General features: G+C 40.7%; 1 protein-coding gene across 1 annotated transcript in view; it reads right to left on the bottom strand.

Moving 5' to 3' along the window:
- LOC101893139 (uncharacterized) overlaps nt 1–22,807 on the bottom strand; it is a 223,558-nt gene that overhangs the window by 80,790 nt on the left and 119,961 nt on the right. Inside the window, 5 exon segments of the mRNA XM_059131727.1 lie at nt 3,551–4,354; nt 10,095–10,187; nt 11,997–13,805; nt 13,888–14,202; nt 15,198–22,475. Coding sequence (XP_058987710.1) covers nt 3,551–4,354; nt 10,095–10,187; nt 11,997–13,805; nt 13,888–14,202; nt 15,198–22,475 — 10,299 coding nt within the window.

Here is a 22,807-nt window from a genome sequence, read left to right as displayed (position 1 = left end):
GACCTCTTTGATTCCTTCAGGAGACACAGTAGTTTCTGTTGGAATTGCCGTTTTCTCTGTAGCTATTTCCAATTTTTGGGTTGTCTTTTCCACTTCAAACTCCTTTGTAGTAGTTTCTTCGATACTCGCGGTTGTCATTACCGTTTGCGGCATTGTTGTTGCCTCGGCGGTTGCCTCTGTTGGCTTTTCAACTTCCAAATCTTTTGTAGTTGTTGTGGTGGCCAATATATTCTGCGTTGTTGTTGGAATTGTGGTTTCCTCAACAGATATCTCAGATTCTGTGGTTGCCGTTTCCACTTCAAACTCCTTTCGAGTTGTTGTTTTTCCAATTAATATCTCGGATTCGGTTGAACTTCCTTCCGTTTGGGTACTCAATTTGGTTGTTGTCTCGCCCATGACTATTTTATATTCGGTTGTCGTTTCACCTCCTTCCGGAGTTATTGTTTTTTCCATGGCTACCACGGATTCTGTGGTTGCCTGTTCTACTCCAAACTCTTTCGGAGTCTGGGTAGTGGTCTCAACTTCCGAAATCATTTTTGTTGTTTTTTCCGTAATTACTTGGGATTCGGTGGTTGTCTTAGCGACTTCAAGATCCATGGAAATTGTGGTTGATTCTTCAACACCAGATATTGTTGTTCTCTGGGTAGCTAATTGTGGTTCTGTTGTTGTCTTCTCCCCTTGATCCTCCCTTGGGGTCAGTGTAGTTTCTTCAATACCGGTGATTGGTTTTGTTGTTGTAGGGGCGGCTGTTTTTTCCGCAACCATTTCCGATTCTGTAGTTGCCTTCTCCAACTCATCAACTCTCATACTCTTCGTAGTTTCTTCAATTGCTGGAGTAATTTTTGTAGTTGTTGGCATTGTGGTTTTTTCGATATCCACTTCGTATTTGGTGGTTGTCCCAGGCACTTCCAGATTCTCGGTGGGTAGGGTTGTTTCTCCAGTACTAAATATTTTAGTAACCTCGGTTGGTACCGCAGATTCCGTGGTTGCCTTTTCCACCGCAACTTCCTTCGGAGTGGTCTCTTTAATACCAATTTCCGATTCTGTGGTTGCCCTTTCCACTTCAAACTCCATGGGAGTCGTTGTGATTTCACCAATTCCGACAACTATTTTTGTTGTTGTCGGACTCGTTGTTTCCGCAGTAGCTTCTTCAGCTACTGTGGTTGCCTCAAACTCTTTTGAAGTCATTGTTGTTTCTCCAATATCCGAAGTTATTTGCGTTGTTACTTCTTCCGACTTTTTAGTGGGAATCACTGTAGGTTTTTCAGTTTCTGTAGGAGCCACAGTTGTTCTTTCAGTTTCTGTGGGAGCTACTGTAGTTCCTTCAGTTTCCATGGAAGTCACTGTGGTTCTTTCAGTTTCTGTGAGAGCCACTGTTGTTCTATCAGTTTCAGTAATGAATTTTGGTGTCACTGTTTCCCCCGTGATGACCTTTACTGTGGTTCTCTCCTCTTCGATTGATTGGGTCGTTTCCTCAAAACCCATGACCGTTTTCGTCGTTGTTGTTCTAGCAACAGTTGGAACCTCTTGATCCACACCCAATTCTGTTGTTGTTTCCTGCCTACTTATTGTTGGTTTTGTTGTACTATCATATGACCTTGTGGTCTCATCTAACTCTGCCTCTATTTCGGTAAATTTAGTACGCATTTCAGTTTGATTTGCCACATCAGCTAGAGTATATTTCAATGTTGTGGCCTCGGTAGTGGCCAATTTGTCCAAGTCCGTGGGTCTTAAAGTCGTTGTCATGTCCTGTCCACGTACTGGTATGTCAATACATTTATACGTCGCATTACCCTGATAACCCGGCGAACATATACATGTCAAAACCCTATGTGTTTGGACCCTGCACACCACGGCCATGGCACATTCGTAGATACAAGGATCCACACAAACGCCCTGTGGACCGCAGCGTAATAGGTCGGGACACTCAGCATCCGTTGAACATGTTATGGTTGTTGTGGTGGTAGTGGTGACTTCTTGTGGGGTTGCTGTAGAAGCTGGTGGTTTTGTATTGAATTTTTGTACAAGTTTTGTTTTTGGACCCCCGGCATGTGTCAAGTTTTGAACGCAAGTTTGTTTTTTTTTTAGTTTTCAGTAAAGGTGAAGTTGAGCAAAAAATTTTTTTGGTTTTGTTTTTTTGAGAGAGTGTAAGATAATTTTTTACAAATGTTTTTTTTCGGGTGTAAAGAAAATTTAAAAAATGTTGTTATTAATAATTAAAATATTTACAAGACAAATTTCATATGTAATAAAATAAGGGGGGAGTAGGGTACAAAAAAAGAGGGGACTGAAGAGAAAAAGTATCAAAGTGAAGAGAAAGAGGGAAATACTCTTATATAATATATAAACAATTTTGATTTTTTTTACAAAATTTCCCCAAATATTAAAGTTGACTCATTTTTGTTGAGCTTTATTCGCCGGGAAAATATGTTTTTTCCTAAAATTCTAAAATAGTACTTTTTACAAAAAATTCAAGATTTTTACAGAGATTTTTTTTTGAATATTATTTTACAATAAAAAAATTAGTAAACAAAATATTCAAACACTAATTGTTTTGTTTTTTTTTTGTTTCGTTTTTTTTTCAAGTTATTTCTAGATATTTACACTTACAGAGTTAGCTACGTTTCGTTACAGGTTTAGAAGATTACTTTACGTTTACGGATTAGTAATCAGTGGAGTTTTTTTTAATATTACTTTTTTACAAAACAAAAAAGTTAAGACTTTACTAAGGTTTTTGTTTTTTGATTGTTTAGTACCAATTTGGTTAAAGAGAGTTGGGTGGACTAGTAATTTATTTGGTGAGAGAGAGAGAGAAAGACAGCTAGTTTTTTTGGAAAGGAAGTGGGAAAAAAATTGAGTTCTAAGTTTTGGAAAATTGTGGTGATTCCCAGCGGGGGCAAAGGGGTCATTAGATTTTTTCTTTGTTGGTGGCTTTGGCAGTGTAGAGGTTAGGGTACTCTAATTGCAACTTCTTTTGTGTGGTTGTTGTTGCTATTTATCAAAGAAGTGAGCATGAGCGTGTGTGAATGTTTTGTTTTAAAATTGCAAAATTAAATTAAGTTTTTTTTTTTAATTAATTATAAATAAAATATCAGTCTTGTGAGAGAGCAATAAGAGAGAGAGAGAGAGGCTAACTCTTCTCGGCTTGTTATAATTTTGAAAACAAAATGGGAGAGAGAGAGTGGAGAAGAATAACTTTTTCTAATGTTTCTTTTCCTTAAGAAACATGGGGAGAGAGAGGGAGAGCAAAGAGAGAGGACACACAAAAATTGTTTTATTTAAGGCAGTTGGTTAAGAAAAAAGAGGTTTTCTTGTTGTTGTTTATAACTAACTTGTCTTTGGTTTTAAAGGTTACTTGGCTTTTTTAAGGGATTAGGGCACTTTGTTTTGTTTGTTTGAGGAACTTCAGCTTATAAACTATACACAGCGTGTGGTAGACAGATAAGTTAAAAAAATAGAGTTTGGGTGTGTGTTGTGTGTGGTGGGTGTGAGAAAAAAAGACAGACAGGAATTGTTGTTGTGGTTGTAAGTTTTGTGTTTGTTGCTTTACCTTTTTGACATCCATAACGTGAATCGGCTATAAATCCACTGGGACAGAATTTACATATCGGCTTGTGATCCTCGACAATACACGGTGAGTTGGGAGCACATTGGGCAAAATCGCAAGGATTGACACACTGATAATTGCGACAGGCCAGACCTGCGGGGCAGCCGGCGTCACGTAGGCATATCGAAATCGAAGGTTGACAATCTTTCATGCATATACAGACGGGTTTGTGATCCTGAACTTCGCAAGATTTGTTCTCCGCACAAATGGGGGCGCGTCCTACGGGCACAATGCAAGGATTACGGCATTTACCCTCTGTGCAGGCCATATTTGAGGCACAATCATCGTCACGATAGCACTCCCGTTTCTCGGGGGCACATGTCAACTCGCCATATTCATTGACAATGAAACCCGTTTTGCACACGCACACCGGATGGTGACGTCTGGTTTCACATTTCTTGTGGCCACGGCAAACAAATTGGGGATTCTGACAAGGATCCGTACACTGTCCATAGGCGCCGCACTGTAAACTGTCCGGGCAATCCGAGTCTTGGGCACACGAGATTTGTTCCTGGGGATCACGTGACTGACTTTGATCCTCGTCAGCACATTTTGGATCGGGTTTACACTCAACTTCCGGACGTCCAATGAAACAGCTGGGACATGAACAGCGTGGTCTATGCAATACGGTTTTGCACAATGCATTCGCTCCACAGGCACCGCGTAGAGTACAAGGATCAATGCAGTGACCCTGCTGGCAAGATTTCTCACTGGGGCAATCCGTGTCGGCTGAACATTTTTCGGTGTCTATAACGTACATATTGATTGATTGATTGATTGGGTTGCGTTATGAGGGCATGGTGTAGAATATAAAATATTTATATAAAGTTTGGTTTTTTTGTTGTTGGTTTGGGTTTTGGGTTTATTACGGATTGGTGGGGGACGGGGGGAAAACAGACAGAGAGAGGGGGAGAGAGAGAAAGAAAAAAAGATACATAGAGAAATAATTTGAAAGAAATATTCAAAGGTTTAATTGTTTTTGGTTTGGTTTAAATTTCTTTGGAGGAGTTTCAAAGGTCCTGAAGCAAACTTCTAAAAAAATGTGTAAAGGAAGAGGGGGATGTGGGGGGTGGTTGAGGGGATGGGAAAATGTGGTTGTTGTTAAGTGTGACATAAACTTAAAATTAAACCTGAAAATTCTTTCAAAAACCCTAATCTAGATGCTTCCTAAACCTAGAGTTTAACAAGTGTCTGGGTGTGTGTGTGTGTGAAAGAGTTTGGGGGCGGGAAGGGTTTGAAAGTGTTAGATTTTGGACTATTTGTTTTAGATTTTCGAGGGGGTGGTGGGTGTTTTTTTTTTTCGTTTTTTGGGGGGAATTTGGTGCATTTCATTTCACATTAAATAATAAAGAAGAAAAATAATTTTGAGTTGTTACAACAAATATTCATAAAACAAATTTGCAATATAAAATTATAAAATAAATAAATTATTATTTTTATATTTAAATTTTCTCAACAAAATTATGTTTCAATTCAGAGAACTGTGAAGGGGAGACATCTCACATTTTATTTATTTTTAAATAGATATTTATTTTTTTGGTGGTGGTTATATAAAAATATGCTTAGCAAACCATTAAATTAGTTTTTTATTTTTTTTTTTTTTTATTTTGTACAGTGTTTCTTTTTAAGCCGATTATATAATTTTTGTTTATTTTTTTTTGTGGTTATAGAACAAGCTGATGATATTTTTTAGTAGATTTATTTGATTTCAAAATTTTGAAAAAAAAATATTTTAGAAAAAATTACACGACATCCAACACATGCGCTCTGCCCTGATGCAAGGACACGTTATTGGAGAATTGTTTGTTTTCGAATTCAGTTTATGTTTTGAATTTGAAATTCTTTGAATTTGAAATAAGGTACATTTCTTTGTTTTTATTTAAGAAAAAAAAATACAGGAAAGTTATGAAAGGTGGTAGAGGAGTTAGAGGGAGGTGGTTAGTAGCAGAATGAAAAAATAGGGAGAATGGAAAAGACCTTTTTTTGTACAAAATTGAAGTAAATTTAGAAAAAATATGTATTTATATATTTACAATTAGTTGGGAGGGTTAGAATTTTTTTGCTATTTTTTTGGGGAGGTTAGTGGAAATATATTTTCAATTTTTATAGAAAAAACTGGATTATATACAAATTTTCTTTTTTTTATATATAGTATTTACAACTTATGTCTAGTGTTTATTTGTACCGTATATAAACCGATTTTTCTATTTTTTTTTTATTGCTTGGCAAATGGTTAGTTCTAAAATTTAGTTACATGTTTTGATTTCTTTTTTTTTTGGTTTGATATTGAAATGATGAGAAGTTTTTTTTACAAAGAGAAACATTATATTTAATATTTTTAAATGAGAAAAAAAATAATTTTCTATTTTCAATTGAAAAAAACAATGAATTTTTGGAATTGAAATTCCAAAACATTAACCTGGCATAAATCTTGTTGAGAAATTTAAGCCAATTTGCAGACATAAAAAATAATATTAACCTAATTTGAAAAAAATGATCAATGATATTTAAAAATGGCGTGCTGTGACAAATGCTTTGTTAAATATATTATTTAAAAACAAAAAACGGCAAATTTTTTTTTTAAGTTTGAAAAAAAATGTATGACATGTGTGGTTGTGGTTTGATTTATATGCTGTGTTTTTTTCTATTTAGTTTAGTTTTTGGTAGGCAGAACTATGTGTGAGAATTGTCCCGTCCACAGTTCCCAATCTGAGACTTGTTGTTTTTGTTGTAAAGGGGAATTTTTCTTATATTAAAAAAAGGTAAAAGATATTTTTTGTGTATTTAAAAAAATAATAAGCTCAAAATTATAGTTCTTAATATATTACCAAATCAAATGGGATAGGATGGGTATAAAGTAGGATGGATGGGAAAGGACTTGTAAAGGATGGTGGGGTTCGAGGGGAAACTTAATATATTTTGTTTTTTTTTTGTATCATTTTATGGTAAATACTCTTTATTTGTTTTACAGTTTTCAGTTCTTCTTTACTGTGTGTGACCCTGTTTGTATTTGTATTTGCATTTTTAATTGCTTCTTACATATCGCTATCGCGGCATATTCGTTTAGTAGTTTGTCACTTTCGTTAGGTCACATATGAGGTAGTTTGGTATTTTCTATTTTTTTTTTGTGAATTCATAAGTTTGTTATTTGTTTTTTATTTGATCTGTGCATAGATCCTAGTTGGCGGCATGCTAAGGGTGCGCGACACGCATTGTTGAAAATTTAAAGTGCTGGTTAGGTCCCTGGTATTAACAACTGGATCTAGTTTATTCGATTAAAAAATAGGGTTTAAATCTGATTTGATAAAGGTAGCTAGTGTTGAAAAAAAAACGTTTGGTTTCCTACGTCACCTTTCATATTCCTTGTAATTAAGTACCTGATATAAATGACGCCCAATGTGTGGCATAAACCCCAATTAAACAAAATAAATGACATATCCAAAAAATAGTTTGTTATTTGTTTTATTATTTGATCTATGCATAGATCCTAATTGACGGCATGTTAAGGGTCTACAAGCCGTGTATCGAAAATATAAGGTGCTGGTGAGGTTCCTGGTAAACTTTTTTTACACGTTTTTATTAGATAAAAAAATTTTTTTTATATCCAATTTGAGAATGGCTTCAAATGTTGAATAAACACTTTTGGTTTTTATTCCTACGCAACCTTTCATATTCTGTGTAATTAAGCCCCGGATTTAAATGGCGCCCAATTAAATTCTAGTTGGAAATCGTAGCATCATTGGGCGCCATTTTTTTTGTAGAATACCCTATCTTGTGATACCAGAATTCATAAATCTTGATTTCGAGTTCGACACCATTTTGCTAGCCATAATAAAAGTCGTGACTTTAAAACTGGCAACCAATGACGATAAAACTTCTCAAAATTGGAATTAGGAATCAAACATAATTGAATGATATCCTAAAATTAAAAAGTGCAAAATGGCGAAATAAGATATCACTACAAAATCCTGCGATGGAATCCTAATGGAATTATTTTTTTCATTAAATTTTAATTTGAAATCGTAGAAACGTTGGGCGCCATTTTATGTAGAACACCCTAATGTGTGATTCTAACCCTCATAATAAATGCCATAATAAAAGTCACGACTATAGAACTGGCGACCAATGACGATACCCCTTCTCTAAGTTTGAATTAGGAATAAAGCATAATTTAATTTTATGATTGGGCGCCAACCTTCCCGATATCGCAAAAGATGAAAATATAAGGTATTACTACTTAGTACTACATTGGAATCCTAACGAAAATATAAAATTCTTTTCATTAAATTTTACTCAGAAATCGGATATACGTTGGGCGCCATTTTGTGTAAAATCCACGATCTTGGGACTCTAGCACTCATAGAGTTAGACATCATTTAGTTAGCCAGGATATAAGTCACGGCCGTCCAATAGCGATAAACCTCCTTTCGATTTGAATTAGGAATCAAGGATAATCAATTTGTTCGGTTTGGCGCCATTTAATCGGGATTTGCGATTAGGAGGCGACTTTGACTTGATTCAATTTTGAATCGAATGGGGACATTACAGGAGTATTGTTCTGTTGTCAGCCTTAAGGTGAAAATACATAAAACGGTTTTTTGACTGCTTAAGTAATCGGCAGGCTTCTACGTAGATGAACAAAGGAATTTTAGATAGACCTTTTTCGTTTTTGGTGCTACGATCCTTTGTTCTTTTCCGAAGAAGGCAGCCGATGACTTTAGCCAGCCAAAAAAAGGGTTTTATGTATTCTCACCTCAATACTTAAATCTTTTTTGTTTTTTAAATTACGTTGTTTTAAATTACGTTGGGCGCCAATTCTATATGAGACAATTAGAATCATTTAAATTACATTGGGTGCCATTTCACAAGTTATTTGGAGATTTAAAAAAACCCGATCTTCTGTTATTAACAGACTCATGTTTATAGTCATAATATAATTGCCTTGGAGATCCTTATTCTGATATCTGGAAAATGAATTCATATTCTGTATTACACCTATGACGTTCTTCGAATCTTTAAAATAATACTAATTTGTTTCTTAATAAATAATAATGTTTTAAAATAATATGAAAATATTTCTATTTGTTTTTGGTTATTTTACGAAAAAAAAATAATTAACAAAATATTGCTACTAAATTAAAAAAGCTTTTATGTTTTGCCAAAAAAGCTGGGTTGTCTAAAAAGCTTAGTTTTCGATTTATGTTTGACGTTAAATAATGAGGTTATGTTTCGTTGCTTTTGAGGGGGGAATTTAAAGGTTAGAATAGAACAAGCTTTTGTTGAGGTTAAAATGCTTTGGTATGGCTAATTAGATAACTACCCAGACGAAAGCTTTTGTTCGATATTGATTGTTTGTTTGTTTTGGATGAGTTAGGGATTTATTTTTAACGATTTCGATTTTTTACGTTTTGTTGTTGATGTTGTATTTGTATTTCTCTAGGTGGATTTGTTGTTTAGGGAGGGTGTAAAAAATAATGTCAAGGTGTTGGTGATTTAAAAAAAATAAATGATTTGAAAATAATAAAAAAATATTATTGCTGTTAAATAAATAGTGTTATAATATTAAAATAAATATTCTTAATGTTAAAAAAAAAACAATATCAAATAAGGCACAGATTGGGAGACCGCGATAGCGACAGCGACATTCCACGAATTATGGTTTGTTTTTCTATTCTTAATTAATTTCCCCTGCTAGCCAGGGGAATTACTTGAAATTAGTTCTCTGTCATGTTGGGCATTACAAAAAAAAAATGTAAAGAAAAAAAGCTGCTAATATAACAAAAATTATAAGGGAAAGTGCACTAATAAAAATCGTTGAATAAAAAAATATTGCGTGAGTGTATTTTTCACAAAATCGAGATAATTTTGATTTATGGTGTGTGGGTATTTGTGTGTGTGTTTGTTTTTTCGAGTGAAGAAGTTTTTCTTTTTATAAAAATATTTTCATAAAATTGTACACTAATTGAATTTGTGTGTTTTGTATACCACATGTGTATAAATTGTTTCATTTTTCCTGGTTAATTATTGTTTTTTTATTAAAACAAAATAAAAAAAATTTAGTATTTACACACACTACTCGTTTTCGTTTAATTGCGTCAAATTAAAAAAAAATATGTTTTAACGTTTGATGTTAAGCAAAATATAAAAAAATATTGAAAACTATTTAAACCCTCCTGCGATTAGAAAAAAATAATATAATTTTTTTTTATTTATCTAATGTTTTTGTTTTGGTTAAGCTAATTCCATTGTCTCGGGTATCTGTTTATTTAACAAAACCCAACGAATGTTACTCACACAATTAATTGGATTAACAAACAAAATTAATTTCCAATAAAAAAATATTAATCAAAAAACAACAACGAAAACCCTACAAGTTTGTTTAAATTATGAAAAAAATATTTGTTGTTTTTGTTGTTGTAAATAAACCTAATTACAATCAAATAACAAAGCTCTAAGGATAAAATATGTATTTCATTTGGGCACTTACCTTGTTTGCAAACATAGTCGTAGCCCTGGCGTACACATTCACCAACGGCGCAACCTTCCGTTAGGCAATTTCTTGGAGGTTGAGTTAAATAACCTGAAAAGTGTAAAAGGGAAGTATTAAGTTTTATACCTTGCACAAAATTCTTACATTTGTTTCGATTCAATATAGAAAATATACGAAAGAAAAACTATGATAGATAAATTGGCGCCCAAGGTGAAGATTATTTGATTTGAACACGGATTGAGGAATGGTGGCAATATATTATAATGATAGGTAAAGTGGCGCTCAGGAGAGGAATATTGGAACAATAAAAGAGTATTAACAATATAGGTCCAGGGTAAGTAAGACATTTCCATGAATTAGAGCTCTGATAACAACAAAGTGGCGCCCAATACAAAAAAATATATATAAATGATATCCACTATTTAAATACAAGAATTTAAATCAAAGTGGCGCCCAACGTAACAATGCAAGTATTAAGATACTCTAGATATTATAATTGAAGAAAGACTAAGACAAAAAGTGGGGTTTAAAGAATGAACTGCAGTGGCGCCCAATCGAAAAGCACGAATTTTGCTAAATGAAGAAAGACTACAAATTCCAGAATCCACATCAGAGGGATTTGATACAAAATATTTCAACCATAAATGGCACCCAAAGAATAACCTGGTGTGGCAACTAATCGAAAAGTCCGAATGCTACGAAATGTCTATGGATTATAATTGAAGAAAGGCTAAAAAGTCCAAATTCCACATCCGAGGTACTTTATATAAAAAATTTCAGTAATAAATGGCGCCCAAAGAATAAACTGGTGTGAATAAGGGCTTGGAGGTGGATTTTTGAGGGAGTTTATAAAAAAAATATTCCAACTAAGAATGAACTGGAGTGGTGCCCAATCAAAAAGGTTGAATGTTACAAAAATCAAACAGATTATTGTTGAGAAAAGTCTAGAAATTGAATTTTTACATTAGAGTTATTTTTTTCGATTTGACCTCAGAACATGACAAATATTCCAACAATAAATGGCTCCCAATACATGAACGGTGTGCAAAAATTAAGAAATTAGGAAAATTTTAAATGTGACAGTATTTTCCAATTTCAATTTGATGCCAGTTTGGAATGCTGTAAATCAGAGGAATGTTGTAAATCAGAGGGTTTTTTAAGTTTGAAAACTTCACAACCTATAAATGGCGCCCAACATTAATTACCACAATGTATCTTCATTCTCACCAAGAAAAAACTACGCAGAATGGAAATATATAAACGTTTCGTAGCGGGAATGGCGAATTATTAAGGTATTAACTCTTGTTTACATATTCTCTAAATCAATGGCGCCCAACGGGCAAGGGCAAGGGCAAGGGCAAAAAGCAAAACATTTTCCAATCCTAATTAAAACAGGCTGAGTAATATATATTTTTTTTTAAACAGAGAGAATATTTTCAGTTTCTTGAACAACTGCAACATAAAAATGGCGCCCAACAAGAATTGCCAAAACATTTCTGCATTTTTATAGAGAAAAAAATGGTGTCAATGGCTACCAACATTTGCTCATTAATGCGTTCGATCATCCTCCGTGTCAAATAAAGGAAGTACTACTGGCGCCAAACGGATTAGTGTAAATATCAAAAAAATCTCTAATCCTAATTAAGCCTAAATGATTATTTCAAGTTTCTTGAACAACTTTTCCTTAATGTACGATCATCTTAATGATAATACATGGCTTGGCTTTGAAATGAAAATGGCGTACACAAGGGCTACAAAGAGTTTTCCCACGTAGGTCTCAAAATATGAAAAACTTCGACAATAATGGCGCCCAACATGAATTATTAACAAATTTTCTCATTTTTATAAATTTTCCTCATTATCTCTAATCGCTAAACAAATCAAAATGTTTCTACTTACACAATACATATGGATCACCATTGGGATACTCCTCGGGACAATAACATTGCGCCTCATCGTGTGGCAGTACCCGGCAAGCAGCATTCAAACCACAAACTTGATGGCTGCATACATCAACAATATTTCCATCGCATAGACAACCCTTTTTGGCATCTCCAACACAACCTTCCATGCAGGAACATTCATAGCCACCGGGAACTTCGGTGCAGCGTGAATTCTCACCGCATGGATTATTGTCACAACCACCTTCAAGCGGTTGACACTCTGTGGCTGCATCGCCAAAGAAGTCCGGTGGGCAGGAGCATTGTGGCCGGCGATCGACAACACGGCACTGGGCATTGACGCCGCAGGCACCGAATTCCAGGCATGGATTACGACATTTACCCTTGTCACAGCGTTTGTTGGCCTCACAATCTTCATCGTGTTGACATTCGAATTGAATACATTCCTTGTTCGGTTCACCCTCATAGCCATCGGGACAATAGCATAGCATGCGATGTTCCGACACTGTGCACAAGGCATTACGGCCACAGGATTTCTTATTGGCACAAGGATCACTACACTGACCCTTGATACAGGTCTGGTCGGTGGCACAGTCATTGTTTGTTTTGCAACCAGCAACGCAGGCTCCACGCTCACACAGCTGGCCAACTGGACATGATCGGTTGGCACCACATTTGGAACGGCACTTGCCACGCATACACATCTGGCCACAGGCACAATCGGTGTTCCTCGTACAGGATTCGGCACAGTAGGTGTTGCTTTCATCACATTGGCAGGAGGGATTACATCTTTGGGGTGGCATTTGACAACCGGTGAGACCATCACCCAAAAAGCCATTGGGACAACTGCATTGAACGCCATGATTGACAACCAAGCAATTGGCACATTGACCACACTGGCCAGGAGTATCACAGGGATTCTTACATTGCTTATTTACACAAGCCTGATCTTGGGCACAGGTCAAATCATTGCGGCAGCCAATTTGACAAATGCGATTTTCACAGATTTGTCCTTGGGCGCAGGCCGAGTCCGTGTTGCAAACAGTGCGGCACGAGCCACGCATACATTTCTCATCAGCCAAGCAGTTCTGGTCATTACGGCAACGGCTCTGACAGCTACCGCCATAGCAAAGTTGATTCGATTGACAGTCAGCATTGGTTTGACAAACGGTGATGGGTGGTTTACACGACACTTCGGGATTGCCGACCAAGCCATCGGGGCAAGAGCAGACCTTTTGATGATTGTAGACATTACATTGGGAATTGGTGCCACAGGCACGGGCATCGGAGCAGGGATCAACACACTGTTGATTGACGCACGACAGATTGTCGGGACAGCCTTGATCTGAACGGCAACCGGCCACACAGGACAGTCCCAGACACACTTCACTGCTGCGGCAATCATCATCGCGACGACACAACGGCTTGCACGCACCATTTTGACAACGTTCATTGGACAGGCAGCCCAAGTCGTCGGCGCACAAGGGTCGGCATACAGCTTCGAAACAGGCCAAGCCATTGGAACAGTCACGGTTCTCTGAACATTCCTGGGGAGGAGCACGTACACAGCCCACCTGGGCGGTGGGACTGGGCACCATGCCATCGAGACAGGTACAGGTGGCACGATGATTAGACACCGAACAGGCAGCATTGGGTCCACAAGGATTCTCGGAGCAGGGATGAATACATTTGTCATTGCGGCAGGATTCCGAGGCACTGCAGTCGTCATCGGTGTGGCAGCCAAAGACACACTTGTTGTGCAGGCAGACATGGCCCAAGAAGCAGTCGTTGTCGACACGACAGGTGACTGGAAAAGAGGATATGAAACATCAAATTAGTTACTCTCTTTGTTCTCTTGAGGCAACCCCCTCTCATTGTGTTATACTTACGCATACAAATGCCACGCAAGCATTTCTCATTCAGGGCACAATCTTGATCATTGCCACATTCTGGGAAGCACATACCATCGCGACAGTTGTAACCCTGACCACATTCCAAATCGGTACTACAGGCAATTGGTATGCGTACACATTCCACATCGGCATTTCCGGTGAAACCAGCAGGACACGAGCATTGTTTGTAGTGATTGTCAATGGAGCACAGTGCATTCATGCCACATGCTTGAGGTTGGCCACATGGATTAACGCATTGGCCACCTTGACATAGTTCATTGCCGGTACATTCTGTGTCCAAAACACAAGCAGCTATCGTACGTGATTGGGGGGAAAGGAAAAATAAAAATTATTATAAAATTATTATTGAGAACACAACCAGGTGGTCGTCGTTGAGGTTGATCTATGACAAATATACACTGAGACGGGAATTGCATTTGGAAAAAAAATGTCACATTGAACAAATTGCAAGGATTCTGTGGAAATTTAAGACAAACACACACATTGAGAGATAAAGAGAGAGAGAGGGTACGACTAAGAGAACTATTGTTTTGCATTTATGAAACAACGGTGTGTGAAGTTCCTAGGAATTTTATTTGGCAAGCTTTGTAGTATCAAGAGGGAAGAGAGAGATAGAGAGAGAGAGAGAGAGAGAAAGATCTCTCTCCTCTCTATTGCAACTCGTGGAATTTTGAAAATACCATGAGGCAACTTAAACAAATTAAGAACTAAGATACTTTAAATATTTTTTGGGGGGTTTTCAATCATTATCAGTCCTCAATAAAATGATAGACCATTGGACTTTTTTTTAGGACGATGAAACCTTAAATTTGTCTAAGACCTATTAACTCGAGAACTTTCAGTATCTAATTTTATAGATCTTTCATTCCAAACCACAAGTTTGCCAAACAAAATTACTTGACTAAATAGAATTAATTCAAAATTACCGCACATTTTGTGGCTGGAAAATACAGTGTTCAAAAGTGTCCGGTATATATTTGAAAAGTATTAAAAATTTCGTGGAGTACCTAAAATTGTGTGACACATTTTGGTGAGTAATCTGAAAATGTTTTTGTTTTCTTGTCGTGTGTGTAAATGTTGTTGAATTTTTTGTGTGTTTTTTTTTCTGATTTCATTGTAAATTATGTTTTCTTTTGGTGTGTATGTGTAACCCTTTACCCCTTGGGTAAGTCTAATAACTACAGGTTAATGCAAAGTAAAAAAAAAAACATCATTACAATTCCATTAAATCCCATAAACATAACAATAACAATTATATTTCGCCACATTCTCTGGTTAGTACTTACGTTTGCATATACCGTCCGAACAATACGAATTGCTCGGACAATCACCGGTAACTTGGCAAGGTGTTGGCAATGGCTTGCAACCATTGACCCGGTCAGCGGGATTGCCATCATAACCACTGTGACATGCACACTGAGCCTTGTGACCCTTCGGAATACATTCCGCATTGGGGCCACAGCGCACCGTGGCGCATACATCATGACACTTGGGTACACCATTTGTTTTCGTGCATTCGGCATGCGGTGGGCAGTCTTCGTTGGTCTCACATTCGACGGAGGTGCGACAACCCTCGTTATAGGGGTCACCAACCAAACCGGCGGGACATGTGCACTTGAAGGAGCCGCGTGAATTGCGACACCTTGCACCTGGACCGCAGGGAGCATCTTTACAGAAATCAATGACCTGGCAGCCCAGTTTGGGGTCGCCAGTGAAACCGGGTTGACAATGACAAACTTGTTTGTGATTTTCGGCCGTGCAAACGGCATGTTCGCCACATGGCTGGCCAATGAGGCAGGCAATCTTACACATGTGACCATCACAGGTCTTGTCGCTGGAACAATCCTCATCCGAGGTACACTCGACTTTGCGGCAACCAGACTTAGGATCTCCAAAGAAACCTTCCTTACACTCGCAATCGGCAGCATGGCTACGGGCAATGCACTCGGCATTGCGGCCACACACTGCACGACCCAAGCAAACATTTTCACAACTGGCTCTGCCATAATTGTCGACAACACACACCTCATTGCTTCCGCAGTCCTGATCTTCGCGGCACAACACCTCCTTGGTGCAAATGTTGTTCAAACAGAATTGGAATTCGGGACAGGTAGAGTTCGATTTACAGGTGGGTTGACAAACACCCTGGATACATAGCTGGTCGGCAATACAATCGCGATTCGATGAGCACAGGGAACAACAAAGACCATTAGAGCAAATGCTGCCGGCTGCACACTGATTATCGACATTACAGTACTGTAGAGGGACACAACCCAATTGAGGATTACCCGTCGTTCCACGTTCACACGAACAAATTCCGATGTGATTTTGGGCAGTACAACGCGCTTGTGTTCCACAGGCATTTGGTAAGGAACAAGGGTCAACACATTTTGAATCGACACAGGCTTTTTCACTGGAACAATCATCATTGTCCGAACACTCAATGTACACACATTCGACGGATGGATCTCCTCGAGCATTGGCGGGACAAGTACAGATGGCATTGTGGGATTGGGCAACACAATTGGCATTAATGCCACAAACATTTTCGCGTTCACAGGGACTACGACATCTTGAGTTTTGACAGCTGGCCGTAGCGGGGCAATCAGAGTCGGTAAGACATTCATTGGGATCACGGCATCCAGCATGGACAGGATCACCAATCAATCCCTCGGGACATTGACAGTTGAAGGAGCCCGGCAAATTCTGACAGAATGCCGTTTTGTGGCATGGTCGGTTCAGACATTCATCGACATCTTCACAGATGCCATTGTTTAGGTGGTAACCTTCATAACAAGAACAGATGGCCTTGTGATCGGCAACATTGCAGGATCCCTTGCCACAGGTAATCAAATCACAAGGTTTAATGCAGCGATTTGTGGCCTCATCACAGGCCCTGTCACTGGCACAATCGTCATCGGTGATACATTCCACCTTGAAGCAACCCACCGAACTGTCGAATGGATCACCCAAGTGACCAGGTGGACATTCACACATGGCCTGGTGGTGTTCCGATTGGCAGAGAGCATTTGGACCACAGCTGGTTGTCAAACATGGGTTGGAACATTTATCATTGATACAGGCCAAAGCCGTGGAGCAGTCCTCATTCTTGTAACATTCCTTGGGCTTGGCACATCCCTTGACATAGCCATCACCCACCGTGCCCTCGGGGCAAACACACTTGAATGAGCCGGGTATGTTTTCACATTTAGCCGATACATGGCATGGTTGTTCGGTACACTCATCAATATCCGAACAGCCGAAGGGTGTACCAATAAAACCTTGGGCACACTTACACTTGCCGCTCAGACACAACTCTGTGGGTGGACAATCTGCATCCGAGTCACAACCAGGTTGGCAAGTACCATCATCATTACAGATTTCTCCGGGCAGACAGTTGTTGCTGGTGTAACAAACCTTGCGACACACTTGTTGGTAGCAACGCTCTCCAATGGCACAGGCGGAGGTCTTTTGGCATGGTAGATTACATTGATTGCCAATGCACATATGACCGCTAGGACACTGGTTGGTGGCCAAGCAGGGGGCTGGTACACGTACACAACCCTGTTCGGGTGTGGGATTTCCTTCAAAGCCCTCGGGGCAAGAGCAGTGACTGCGTTGGTTGTCAATGTTGCAGAGAGCATTAGGTCCACAAACACCACCGGTCTGGCAGGGATCGGCACATTTATTATCGATACACGAACGATCCGAAGGACAATCTTTGTTGCTGCGACAGCCAATGGAGCAAACTCCCTTCAGGCAGGCCAAGCCACTGGAACATTGGCTGTGGTCCACGCAAGGAATCACACAGACATTCTGCAAACATTTCTCACCCATCGAACAGTCATTCTCTTCACGGCAGATGACACGACACTCGCCATTGTAACACACCTCACCGCCACAATCAGCATCGGAGCGGCAGTGTGACACAGAACGGGCACAGCCTTCTTTGGCCGACTCACCCATAGGTTGGAAACGGAAGGGACACGAGCAAACCGGTTTACGATTGATAACTTTGCATTCGGCATTGGCACCGCAGGCATTGTCACATGGGTTGACACAACGACCTCCGCTACAAATCGTATTGGCAGGGCAATCGCCATCACCGTTGGGACATTGTCCTTCGGGGCGACAACCTTGGCGCACAGGATCGCCAATAAAATGTTCAGGACATTTACAAATCGGGCCCTCAGCGGTGACCTCACAAATTGCCGAGTGATGACATGTTCCGGGTGTACAACCCCCAGTTTTAATACATTCCATTTCAGGTATGGGATTTGCCTTGAAACCCGGAGGACATTGGCATACGGCGCGATGATCTTCGGCCAAACACACGGCATTGGTACCACACGATTCATCATCGCACACATCGAAGCACGAGTGAGTCAAACGATTGCACAACTGATGCGAGGGACAGTCTTTGTTGTAGACACAAGGTACGCTCTGGCATCCTTCGTAAGGATCATAAGGATCACCAGCAAATGGTCCAGGAGGACATTGACATTGGGCTTGATGATTGTTGGTGATGCATACGGCACGTGGTCCACATTTAATTGCCTCACAGGCAGGTCTACAGGTAAGCATCTCCTCTGGGCCATATTTAATACAGGCCTCTGATTCGGCACACTCGGCATTGCTGCGGCATTGATTTTTTTGTACAGGCTGGCAACCATTGCGATCATTGGGATTACCCACAAAGCCGGTCAAACAATCACAGCGACCTTGATGATTCTTGGCAACACAAATTGAGTTGGCAGGACAGGTGAACTCGTCGCAAATCGAAACACATTTCAATACGCCAACAACATCTGGGCGACAGGCCGAAGATGCTGGGCATTCCTGGTCTGAGGTACAATCTGGCAGACTGGGTTTCTCACAAGCCGATGATACAGGATTCCAAACATAGCTGTCATCACAGCTACAAATCGCATTGCCACTGTTGTCCACTTTGCAAACTTCATTGGTGCCGCACACCACCTTGGAACACATGTGCACGCACTCCTTGGCTCCGTCGTTGACGGCCGAGCAGGTGTAGCCCAATTCACAGTCGTTGTTGGATTTACATTTATCCTCCACATCGGGTATCTTGCGTTCCGGCTGGCAACCGGTCTGCAAATTGCTGGGTACACCAAAGTATCCATCACTGCAAATGCACGAGGACCGATGGTCATTGGCCACACACAGGGCATTGGGACCACATTGTATTTTCGAACAGGCATCGACACATTTGCGTAGTCCTTTGCTGAGTTGGAAGCAGATTTCGGAATTCTTACAATCGCCATCATTGTTACACTGGCCACGGATGGTACAACCCGTCTCGAGATTATTGGGATCACCCAAATAACCCAATGGGCAAAGACATTTTCCGGCATCGCAAACGGCTCTGGGGCCACATGTTGTCTTCGAACACAAGTCCTTGCACGAGCCGCGTTCACATGAATAACCATCGGGACAATATACACGTTCATTGCACTTGCATTTATTCGCATCCGAACAGAATTCCGTATCGACTGGTTGACAGCTGGTGAAAGGATCTCCTCCGAAACCGGAAAGACACAAACATTCAAAGCCTCCATGAGTATTGAGGCAGGCCGCATTTAGACCACATGGTTTGTTCATACACTCATCAATGTCATGGCAACCGACATAGGCATTGCCGGCGAATCCTTGAGGACAGACACAAGTAATGCCATTGGCATCAGCCCTACATTCGGCATTGGGACCACAGCTATTGGGTTCACATGCAGTCTTGCTTTGGGCACCACAACCCTCATAGGGATTGCCGGTGGTACCCGAGTTGCAAACACACTCAGCACTGCCAAAGCCATATTCACAGTGGGCATTGAGACCGCAGGGAGGATTACATTCGGCATATTTAATGGGTGGCATACAAATCAAATCGGGATTGCCAATAAAGTTGGGCTCACACACACATTTGCCACTGTTCTTGTCACACATGGCACCGATGCCGCACACAACGCCATCACATCTCTCCTTACAGCGGCCATTAATACAAATTTGCCTTTCACTGCAGGGTCTTGAGGCGGAACATTGATCCGTAGAGCAAGAACCACCAGGGAAAGGATTACCCATATAACCCTGGGGACATTTGCAGGTGGGTCCTTCCGAAGTGGGAATGCAAAGGGCTCCCTCGCCACAGATAACATCCTTACACTGGGAAACACAGTCGCCATTGTCATCCTTGACAAAGCCCACACGGCAGCGACACCATGCGGCATGATTATCGGTCTCGCAGAAAGCATTGGGTCCACACAACAAGCTGGCACAGGGGCTAACGCAAGTTCCCTGCATGCAGGCCAAGTTGCTGGCACAGTCTTCGTTGGTGACACACACACTCTTCGGCTCATCTGAGGATTCCAAAATACAACCGCTCTTGTAGGCATCGCCGGTAAAACCTTTGGGACAAACACATTGGTAACCACCTTTCTTGTTGACACAATAGGCTCCATAGGCGCAGGGCAAATGGGCACATTCATCCTCGTCGGTACAACCCAACAGAGGATCACCCTTGTAGCCCACTTCACACATACATTGGGGTGGATCAGTGGGTGTACACTTGGCATTGATACCACATGGGAATCTTTCACAGGGACTCTTACATTTGTTGTTGTCATAGGGATCCAAGAAGAAGGGTGGTGGACAGACGCATTCTCCCGGTTGTACACACTTCTCGTTGGTGTTGCATTCCTTGTCGGCGGCACACTTTCTCTGAGCCGGGCTACAGCCTCCGTTGTAGGCATCTCCATTATAGCCATCTGGGCAAACACAAGAGAATGATCCAGGTTTATTGATACATTCGGCGCCATAGGCACACACTCTGTTGCCTGGTTCCGAGCACTCATCCACGTCGACACATGAACCATCCGACAAGGTTTTATATCCCTTGGGACAGGCGCAATAGCTAACGCCTCCTGCAATGGAAATACACTCAGCTCCATTGGGACATTTTTCGCCGTTGGAACAGCCGGAGAGAATACAGCTACTGCCAACCAATTTGAAGGGGGCTTGACACTGACATTCAGGGGAGTTACATTGTTCACACATAACGAAGGGATTGCCATTGAAACCGGCCGCACAACGGCATTCATAGCTGCCGGGTAGATTTTTACATAGGGCATTGATACCACAGGCTGGCTTGGCGCGGGTGGCTGAACATTCATCAATATCCTGACACTGGCCAGTGGCTGGATTGCGCTCATAACCTTGACGGCAAATGCAAACACTGGTGCCTGTATAGCTGTCGGCCACACACGATTCTCCGGGAGCACAGGGATTGGAGTCCGAACACGAGGGGGGTGCCCTAGTGGTGGCACAACCTTCACGATAGGGATCGCCAGAGGAACCCGATGGGCATTGGCATTGATAGCCACCCGGTGTATTGGAGCAAATGGCATTGGCAGCGCAAGGGTTGGCCTTACATTCGTCGATATCATTGCAACCACCAGGCATGTCGGGTGAACCCGTGAAGCCTTCGGCACACAAACATTGAGCCTGGCCATTTACCAACATACAGTGGGCATGGGCACCACAGTTCTTAAATTCACAAGGATGACGGCATTCATTGCCCACATTTGGTTCGGGGCACAAACATCTCTTGGCCGGATCACAAATGGCATTGCCGGGACAATCATTGTCCAAATTACAGGTGACAATGGGTACACACCGGACAGTGGGATCTGGATCTGGTATGGAGTCATCGGGACATCTGCAGGTAAAGCCACCGTTCATGTTGATACACTCGGCTCTATCGCCACACTTATTGCCACTGCGACATTCATCAACATCCACACATTTGGTGTGGGGATCTCCCGAGAAGCCTGAAGGGCAAGAGCAGGAATAGCTACCCAAGGTATTTGTGCAAGTGGCATTGGTGCCACAACTGCCGAAGGGACCATGTACGCCCGTATCACATTCATCGATATCCACACAGCCGGCAGCAACATCGCTCGGGTTAAATGTCCAGCCATCTTCACAGATGCAATAGGCTTCGTTGCCATCGGGCTTGCAATAGGCATGCTCGCCGCAATGGACATCGGCACAGGGTTCCTTACACATAACACGTGGCGGTGTACCCACATAGCCAGCCTCACAATCACATCTATACGATCCGGGGGTATTGATACACTGGGCATGCTCCCCACAAACACCAGCATGGGTGCGACACTCATCAATGTCCACACAACTGGAGCCCATGGGCTCAAATCCATCCAAGCAGAAGCATTGATTCTCAATACACTCGGCATTGTTGGTACAATCGAAATTCGTCGAACATTGGATATTGACATCAACCTGTTCACAGGCTGTCTTGGCATCCGGTTTCCCGGCAAATCCTTGGGGACACGAACACTCATAACCGGGTTGTTTATTTTCACAAATGGCATGGGGACCACAGGGTTTTTCCATGGTCGAACATTCGTCGATGTCAATGCAACCGCGGAAGGGATCACCGGTAAATTCAGGTTTACAGGAGCAGACAAAACTACCAATGGTGTCAGTGCAAATGGCATTTTCACCACAGGGATTGTCTTGGCATTCATTGATATCTGTAGAGATGCGTACAGGGGGTTGGGGATGTAAAGGTTTGGTAAAAACGCAGAAAGTGAGACAAGTTTGGGTTTTTCGTTCGTCGTTGGTGAAAGCCGTGAACAAAGCAATTGCGTGTATTTTTTTGGTTTCGTATGGTTTTTTTGTTTGTTTGGAACAATTGCATTTGTTGTTGTTGGCATTGGTGGTGGTTTGGAGGTGTTATGAAAAAATGTTAATGAAATTAGTGTTGTTTTATTTTTGGTTTTTTTTTTTGAGGGGGAAAAAGGAAACAATTTAAGGGAATTCATAAAAAATAAAACTTAAAACTAAAATAGCGTGAAAATAGAGC

The sequence above is a fragment of the Musca domestica genome, unplaced genomic scaffold, assembly GCF_030504385.1.
Source record: "Musca domestica strain aabys unplaced genomic scaffold, Musca_domestica.polishedcontigs.V.1.1 11, whole genome shotgun sequence".
Lineage (NCBI taxonomy): Eukaryota > Metazoa > Arthropoda > Insecta > Diptera > Muscidae > Musca > Musca domestica.
The sequence above is the reverse complement of the archived record's forward strand: the minus strand, read 5'-3'. Positions and strand labels throughout refer to the sequence as shown.